General features: G+C 33.6%; 1 protein-coding gene across 1 annotated transcript in view; it reads right to left on the reverse strand.

Annotated features, from left to right (window-relative positions):
• Positions 1-221: 221 nt before the first annotated feature.
• Positions 222-9,701, reverse strand: part of LOC127869936 (uncharacterized) — an 11,785-nt gene continuing 2,305 nt past the window's right edge. Inside the window, exons 2-5 of the mRNA XM_052412594.1 lie at positions 8,002-8,056; positions 4,263-4,451; positions 1,023-1,156; positions 222-614 (exon numbers count right to left, since the gene is read on the reverse strand). Coding sequence (XP_052268554.1) covers positions 529-614; positions 1,023-1,156; positions 4,263-4,451; positions 8,002-8,056 — 464 coding nt within the window. The 3' untranslated portion in view covers positions 222-528. The remainder of the gene's footprint in view (positions 615-1,022; positions 1,157-4,262; positions 4,452-8,001; positions 8,057-9,701) is intronic.

The following is a 9,701-nucleotide window of genomic DNA, read 5'->3' on the forward strand; positions in this document are numbered from 1 at the left end:
TTTTAAATGCACTACTATTGACAATTTTGATAACGTTTATTATAGCCGTGTTAATAACGCAATATTCGAATTTGAAGTGAATGCGGGAAAAGTTAAGTAACATATTCGATTTTTTTTTTATATTTAATTTACACTTAACTGCAGTAAGGAAATCGAAGTGTTTTTTAACACGATTCGCAGTGTAATACCATATACTAGTATACAGTATTTATGATGTTAATCCGATGGAACGATACCCTATAATTTCGCTAAAAATGTTTCGGGAATTCGTAAAAATCCTGCACATCGTATGACGTCGGAAATGATGAACGAAACTATTCCCTAACGATTCAACTATAATGGGATTTGTAAACTCATTTACGTTACAAAGAATGGCAGAATATGTGCATTATTTTTAATCTTAATAGCCTTCGTCACGAGTTACGAAGGAACATGTGAATGAACATGAATTTGATTAAAAACTACGTCAAGAATGATGAACACATATGTAATATTATATTCATAGAAAGGCAACATTGCTATAGGACATCAAAGTTTAGAGATTTTCCATGAATTCGATTTTCTTTCTGGATAGTCGATTCTAGCAAACGGATCCAATGGCTTGGTGATATCATCTGAAATAGATAAATTTATTTTTTAAAGTCGGGCAGTGAACAACGACAAATAAACGGTATTTTTACATCAGTAAGTCTCGAACGGTAAAAATGTATTGGTCCGCGCCAAAAATGTATTGTGGGAAAAGTCTCCGAAAGTTTATGAATGTAACAGTTTATAGTATTTGTGTTGTTTACAGATGTTAAGTATAACTGATCAATGATGTTGTTGCTGCTATCCGATGTATAGTTTACAAACAAACGAAACAGAGCATAAATAAAACAATAAGTTTTATCGCCAATCTTTTAAAACCGTTTAACACGTAGCACTTGTAGACCCTTATGCAAACTTGGGTGACTGGGAACTGCGATTATATTTCCCCATAGTTAAACTGTCACATTAAAGCTTGGTCGCTTTTTCGTGCTTACCAATGTCTATAGTGTTAGAGACATTCACATTGTTCTTCGTGTGTATTTTGTTTTGACATTTCGATATGAGGCAGTACACCATTGTCCCGGTCACCGTTACTATGGAAACCGCTGTCGTCAGGAGCACGTAAGTTCTGAAATAATTATTTCAACATACTTTATACTACGATAAGTCATGCTCAAATAAAAGATAAAAATACTGGGATAGCTGACATGTTGTTGAAAATAAAAGACTACACAAATAAAACTTTATGTAGACAGTTATTGAGTATTTGTATTCGATACGTCAATCATGTTTTATAGAAAAGGCGAACGTGTTGAAACATGCAGGATTGTCAATAAAATGCATATTTTAGTGCAGCAACAACAATAATACTTACGTATGCTTACAAACCATGTTCTCGGATAAATGAAAAGTATTACCTAGGTGTAATAACATAAGCACTTAGCGCATAATTTGAGTTAGGTTTCTTTGGTTAAATTCAACTTTAACCTAATTTTACCAAAGTACGACCGTTTACTGATTCAACGATTCATCATTTGTATTATCTTAACTAAAATGAACAATCTCTTAGTTAAAGGGACCCTTTCAACAGATTTAAGCATGTATTAAAGTTCTTCATTAAATGCCTTATATTAATTAATGCAAACATTGGAACTAAATTTCTCCAGTAAAAAAAAAAACAAGAATAAATTAAAAGAAAGAAAAAAAGATATCCATATCTGAACTCGAACAACTGACCCTCGGAGATAGAGGCTTATACTTAAACCACTTGACCAACTGAGCTCATATACTTAAACTTCAAATTTTAAAATGAAACACGGGCACGTTGGAAAAAAACTCTCTCTTTGTGGAATTTGTTCAATCTTATATTCACACTAAGTGTTCACACAAAATGACGATCTGTTCAACGATACACTCAAAATACAAGTAGTGTGCTTACGACATATTACAAATTAATGGCGTATGGATTACCGTGGCTTTAAAACGTAATCCTCTTTAAGCGGCACGCACGGCTGCCATCACTATAACAATTAGCCGCGCTCTGTGAAATAGGAGGTTAAATGCACGTGCGTAAAGTATCATTCCAGAGAAGCCTGTGCAAAAATTTAAAAGCAAAATATCAAAAAAGCGAAAAGTGTCATTCCCTGATAAGCCTGTTAAAACTGCACAGGCAAATCTGGGACGACATTGAAATTTTTACGCACGTGCAATAAACCCCTTTTTCACAGAGCATGACCTATATATATTTTGTATATATGAGTCAATTCATTTAAACACCAACATCGCTTTCTGTGCAAGAGAGCGGCCATATGTGGTCTCGGTCTCATTCTGTCTAGCCTATTTCAGTGAAACATGAGCATTTAATTGTTTATTGAATTCCTACAACCTTATTACACACAGTGTCACGTACAGAGAAAGATGGCTCAGTACTGTTCTTTTAAAAATATATGCACTCAAAATCTATGAAGATAACTTAAAATCGTTCCAGGACCAGCTCTGGAAACCAAAATGGCACAAAAATATGAATCGCTCGTCAAGAGAGAGTTTGATGAACAAGTTCCGGTTAACATATGACAATACACAACCCTTGACTGCGATTTATGGAATACATTTTCGGTCACCTTGGTGGTAGATAGGCTTTACTTTTTATCCCATATTAACACAACGAACACAGTTTTTTGTATACAATCGTTACACCAATATCGGTTGTTATAAGCATGATCATATCAGCAGAAGTAGAGTTTTTTATGTGCTTTTTTTCAGGCAAAACAGTCAAATATACCATTTCCCAGCGAATCATTTCCAAACGTGCACAGTATAATGTACAGCCATCAGATCTCAAAGGGATGCCAAAGTTATATTATATGGTAGCACGAATGCTGGAGTGAGTGCCCCTCGTTTGTTAAGAATAACGCATAAAACATTTTGTTTGAACCAGTCTTCAACAATATAGAACAATTTATCTATTACAATACGATACGTGGTGCAGTCAACAATATGATAGACTTGGTAAGTATAACCTATCTTATTACACATAAAAAAATATAAATGATTCTGGATGCTGCCTGAAATGTTTACCCAATATTAACCAACTTTGACCGGTTTGTCCGACCTGTAATGATATAACAACATATATTTGCTTTAAATGAAGTAAGAATACAACTGAGCCTCTCCCTTTTCTGCCTTCGCGTTGAGTGCTGAGTTATTTTGTGTCGTAATCGTTTCATTATTGGTTCCACATTAGAACAAGTCAAGCAAGCGGTTGAACGTTTGTGTACATTATAGCACGCCTTAGGAAACTAGCCCGTGTTGAGATGTGAGCTAAGCAAATCATTAAACGCTTATAAATAAATAAATCAAATAAAAGTATTCGTATCACGTTTAACCATATAACACAATATATCCCACAAAACAAACATCTAAGACACTCCAAAACGGTTGCTTTTTTTACAGCATGTGATCTCAAGCGCGTAATATACAGAGGAAAACAATGTGTAGCTCTTCATTTTATACCTCACTGATATAAACTTGTATTACTGGCCATTTACAACCAAGTCAACTAACGGATCTGCAGCAGATTTGAGTAGCGATTTATGACTGTTGTAAATCAGCTTTACACTGTAAATAATACTTAACCAAATGACTAAGCGGCATTTTAAGCTATTTAAACGGGAAAGCAAGTTGGAACATTTTCTTCAAAACATGGCCCATTTATTATCTTTTCAAAATCACACACCGTATCAACCGTTATAATTTAAAGTAAGCTATCATTCATTGGTTGATTTAATTGCCAAGCGTTGTTTGTACCGGGGTGATTAGTGAGATTTTCTAAACTCGTGCTTTTCCGGGATAGATCTATTGTTTTTATATCACAGTTGTTATAGGTCAAAAGACCGCCCGCTGCTCACATTGGACTCATGTCGTAACCATAGATTTAAATTTGTTAATTTTAGCATAGTCAGTAATCCTGATGCTGTTATAACAATAATTTCAAAAGGGGTTGTAAAAAACGTATGAGTTAGTTTTATTGCACTGAATAGACATGGTATAAGTTGGAGGTCAAATGCGAATTTGTCAGGGTTATTTTCTATATATATTTTGATAACATTAAACGGTATCCGGACAACCGGCTCACTGTGTTTGTTTGCATTCCCGGACAATCGGCACCTCGTAAATCTGTCGACGAGGACAATTGGCACCCGATAAAATTTTCCACCCGGACGATTATGAATTACCTTAAACTTATTGGTTGTTGTAAAAGGCACGTACGTCGCTCGTATGAATACACTTGGTGGTCAGGATTATCACAACATTCCCGGAACCGGAAGTCCAATTCTTTGACATAAAGAGTCTCTGTTGGTGTCGCTCCAATATGTCGTCTGTAACAGCACTTTTGTGGGCACCAAAATGACGCGCGGTACTCCCTGAAACATCGGAAGTATGTTTCAATAGATTGTTTGTTATCGTTTTTCCTCTAGAGAAAGCACTCTATTGTATTGTTTTTGTATGTTTATACATTTCAATGAGGATTGTTATGGGTATATTATGTTTTCATTATTTTACCGCTTAACTAAATACTATCATAATAATTACTAACTCGTTCGCAAGATTGAGTATTATCGTTCGTATTATGAGTTACAAAAATGTGGGAGTGAAATAAATACAAACATGTACATGACGCATCTTTGCCACCGTACAGACGTGCGTTTGATACATTTTTTATTGAATGTACATGGATTCTCTAAAATTGACATCGCCACAAACGATATTTATTTTGTTTTGGGGCGTTATGCCAGATAATGAGACAAAAGTGTCGACACATCGACACACGAAACACGAGTAGTAAAATTAGGTTTGAGCCGGGGATCGAACCTACGATCCTTGCACCAGAGTTTTACCATTAAATAGAACCAGCTCTCGAGTATAGTGCTTTGGATATATGACATGGAGACTTCGTGTGATATTAAAATAGTAAGCTTTTCTCGCAAATAAAGCCACTTTCAGCGCATCGACGCAGATATTTATTCATTTAAGTCTTTGAGTTCCTAAAACTTTATTATGTTATTTCAAACTGCGTTGTGCATTTTTTACTTTTTGTTACAAACCGCTATGTGTTTGAAGCAAAATTTATTAAATGTATTGCTTCTCGAAACATTAAACATTATGTCGTAATTGTTGAAACAAATATACAACAAACAAAGTATGTTGTTGTAATGAGGACAACACAAAAACATGACCATAGCTGGTATTAACATAGTTCTTTTTTATTTTTAAAATTTTCTTGTGTTGAACAATGTTCTAATTATAGTATAAACACATGACGTTGAAGACAGATAACAATGAAACCAAGCGTTAAATGCAAGGAAAATACATCTTTCTGTTTTAGTTTCAAATCCTTCTGTTCAATGCTTAAACTACTTAATCAGAACATTGTCCATATGTTTAACAATATATCAAATTTATTTTAATATAGTTCTCACTAAAATCAACGTGACGAAATGTAGAATACAAAGAGAATAAAAGCTGCGTTTTTTCAAACACAATGTCCCTTACTGCTCTTTGAAGTTCTACAGCAGCTATTTTAGAGAAAACAAGGCCTATAACTTATCCGAAAATAAATGGACAAAAACGAAACTTACAATTCAAATGTAACTCACGTAGGTAGACTCAAATACAAAAAAATCATCTCAATATCGAAAAGGTATAATACAGAATAATATCTATGCCCAAAGCCCCTAACTTCGCCAAAAATCAATGGACCGGTATGAATTTCACACGTCATCTTGAGGTCATGTAGGTAGACTCACATACTAAATATAAGCTCAATATCTGAAGCTGTTGCGTAAAAAAACGTCCGGAAAACGTTTACTATGGAGAAAATGTTAAAGTCTCAGACCCTATCTTCGGACTACATCATCTGAAAGTAATGTATGTTGACTCACATACCACAAATCAGCTCAATATCTGAAAGCGTTGCGTAAAAAAAATCCGGAAAAAAGATTATTATACAGATAATTTCAAGGCCCATAATTTCGCCTCAAATCAATGGGCCGGAACGAATTTCTCACTTGATCTGTATGGCATGTATGTAGGCACAAAAGAACAAAGAGCCAGCATTACAGCATTAATAGTGTGCATCTTCTTTTGGACTTAATAGTTCACATCTCGCAGCATGCCATTGTCAGCAGACGGTCAGCCAATCTGGATATCTTTCATGAAAGCGATTTGCAAATAACACGGTCTTCCTTCAATTTTTTTCATAGTATGACTTGACGTGATATATATATCTACTTACAAACGTTTGCAATATTAGTACACATGTACATAGATAAATGGATATGTGTTTAAATTGTGTAAATATATATATATATATATATATATATATATATATATATATATATATATATATATATATATATATATATATATATATATATATAATATATATATATATAAATATATATATATATATATAACGCATTGCAAATGTAAAATGTATAATGTATTGCTTAATATACTGCATCCCCATACATTAAACATGTTTCATACACCAGTATGAAATACAATACATACCAAACATTTTATTCGAGGGATAAGAATTTAAAAACTTTAAAACAAACAAACAACAATTTAACCTTTTTTCAATATACTTATTTAGGAAGCTTTAATATCAACATGTATTATCAAAATCAAAATCAGTATATAGGCCGAATATCGTCTTAAAAAGATATTTCTTTGTTTCTACATGCGGCATGTTGACAGATTGTCACAGATTCCGTAAAGCGGCCCATCCACACACAATATCATTGTCAGTTTTATTGTCTATAATGAAGTTTGACAATAAAATTGATAGTGAATTGATGATATTGAAGACACCGTCAATGTATAAGGGCACAAAAATATTCTGTCAATATTATTGAGTCAATAAAATTGACAATGATATTGTGTGTGGATGGGCCGCTTAACGAAAGTATATTGCACAGATAACAATCGGAATAAACACTCATGACTTAGAAATATCGTTTCATGAATACTTATTTTACCGATTTAACACATAAACTGTGAACACGTCTATTAAATGAAACGCTTTAAGCAAAATCTATTTGTACTGCCTAATTCGTCGGTCATGTATTCTCCAAGTGTGATGTATACATTATGCGAACTGAATATCGCTTATCCAGTTGAATAGTGGGTAAACTTCACTAAGGAAGTGAGCGTACTGTTACACACATTAACGTTCACCCCTTGTACACGGTCAGCTTTAATTATATGCAAATTTATGTGAAAGACATACCTCCAGTTTCCGGCATATTCACTTTAAAATCTTAGTATATCGTATATCATCGTATTTAGTGTACACGTAAGTGGTTGGTCTTCTCGATAAGCATCAAGACCAGATTGATGTGTTCATTTTATAAATATTAAATTATTTCGGGGATTAATTGCCGTTGACGCTTCTTCACTAACAACAAGGTATCAACTACTAGTATATATTAAATGAAGTGTAATGATAATAATATTACTAAAATTATTTAATAGACTCCTGTATGAACCTTCAAATACAAACAGTATAATTGTAATCGACACTAATTGACACCAAACAGTTGTTTCCCAAGTGATTTAAAACGAAAAATGTTCATACATTTAATCGCCGTACTTATTGATCCATAACAACGTTATATTCAACCCCATACCAAAATTCATATTTCGTATACAATAGAAGCTGCTACGGTCCATCTGCGCCTGAGGCTGCATTTATTATCTACTGTATATCAGGTTAACATCCCGATCTACCTATATGTATTGGCACAATGACTTTTCGCAATCATCTTACGGCTTTCATGTCCGTCGTCCGGTTGTAAAAACACGTGTGCGATGTATAAAATATATAAATTTTTGTGATACAAAATATTGTTTCCTGAAACGTATAGTTTTCGAAAACTGAGAGCAACTACTGTATGTACATAGACCTACCCGTTACCATCTAAATATGGCGCACAACACTCAGCACAATGCACAATGTCGAGTCCTGGAAACAGAGCAAAAACGCAGTGTTAAGAAATTCGTGTTGCGGTCATGACAACGTAGGCCAATAAAAGCCCGGTCGCTCGATAGGACAAATATTTAAGCAAATTATTACATAATTACTATAAATGGTTAATATTAACGCGGATGATTAAATACAGATATACATAGTCGCCATATTAATTATTTATCCTGCCTCTGTTCCAAACATTGACCTATTATAAAACAGGGTCGAATAAACTAGTTGATCTACGGCAGTACCTCGCGTGATCACGATCTAACCATAAGTACATATACGTTTTCCTACGCGCCGATTAACATGTTCTAATATTTTACCTTTTACAAAAAATATGTGCGAGGTTCCTGCGAAATGTTTTGTCAAAACAAAATGATAGTAAAAGTAATAAATATTTATTAAATTTTAGCCAACATATGGCAATTAAGTAATCAATTTCGCATTTCAGTTTATTTACTCATAACCTTTGATATACGGCGTTTTTTATATAAATTGAAAGGTTACACTCCACTAATACTTATTTGCAGTCGTCTGCAATTGAATTTATTTTTCAATGAAATATCATTCAATCGAACAAAATAGCACTATGTTAAAGACATAATTTAAAATGAAGCAGAATAAATCGAGTACATGGTTAGTGCCGAGATGGAGAAAGTCTATCCGGTTCGGCCCGAACAAGAAACTAGGGCTCGCTAAAGCTCGCCTATTTTCTTTTTCTGAGCCTAACCGGATAAACTTTCGCCATCCTTTATAAGTTGTGGCATTGTAGATTTCGTAAAAGCAAATCGATGTATTGTGCCAGTGTGACCAGGACATCCCCAGCCAGTTTAATCACAAAACGATTGCTTTGAACATGTACAAGTTAATGCATGCGCAAAAACATCGGCTTCTAGCCGATGTGATACATAATATGCATTTTTTCAAAAAGAGATACAGCCAATGCCAAGGATGTGGCGCTAAGAATAGGATGTAGCGCAAATGCACATTCATAGCTTTTTTAAAGAAACATATTGTATGTAATGGTTTCTATGATTGCAGGACTTACATTTATTTTTGAAATTTGACTACTTCAGCACATTTGAGTCGCGTGCGTTATTATTAGAAACATTCAATTTTCTAATAATGTTTTGATGGATCTAATCGTTCGTCTTTGTCAGATAACAACGTTGAACATGTATTATACAAAAAAAAGTTAACGGTAAAAGACCGAGCTATCTTCATTTTTGGAGTTGATTGTGTGGAAAAAACAACATATATGAGCCTAATTAAAATTCGTCGACCTTGGCCTTTTAGTGAATTTAGCATTTAAATTAAGGGACACATATCATAGTTTCAAGAATCAGTATTATCTTATATTTATTTCGATAATTATCATACTGTATACAAAACTTGCTGTCGATGAAATATAATGATAATGTTGAGAATGAAGTTATTGGTTTTATTCATGTTGGTGACTTCTTAATTGAGTTGATAACTTATTATTTAAAAAACTACATCTTATTTATTATATAATGTGTTTATGTTCTGCAAAGATTTGGGCCTTCGTATGTACGTTGAAAAATAAAGTAAATAATACAAATAACAGTATCAATCAAATGTACGTCATGTGATGATGTCATTGCAATACGACTGT

This window comes from Dreissena polymorpha, chromosome 2 (assembly GCF_020536995.1).
Source record: "Dreissena polymorpha isolate Duluth1 chromosome 2, UMN_Dpol_1.0, whole genome shotgun sequence".
In the NCBI taxonomy this organism is placed as follows: Eukaryota; Metazoa; Mollusca; class Bivalvia; order Myida; family Dreissenidae; genus Dreissena; species Dreissena polymorpha.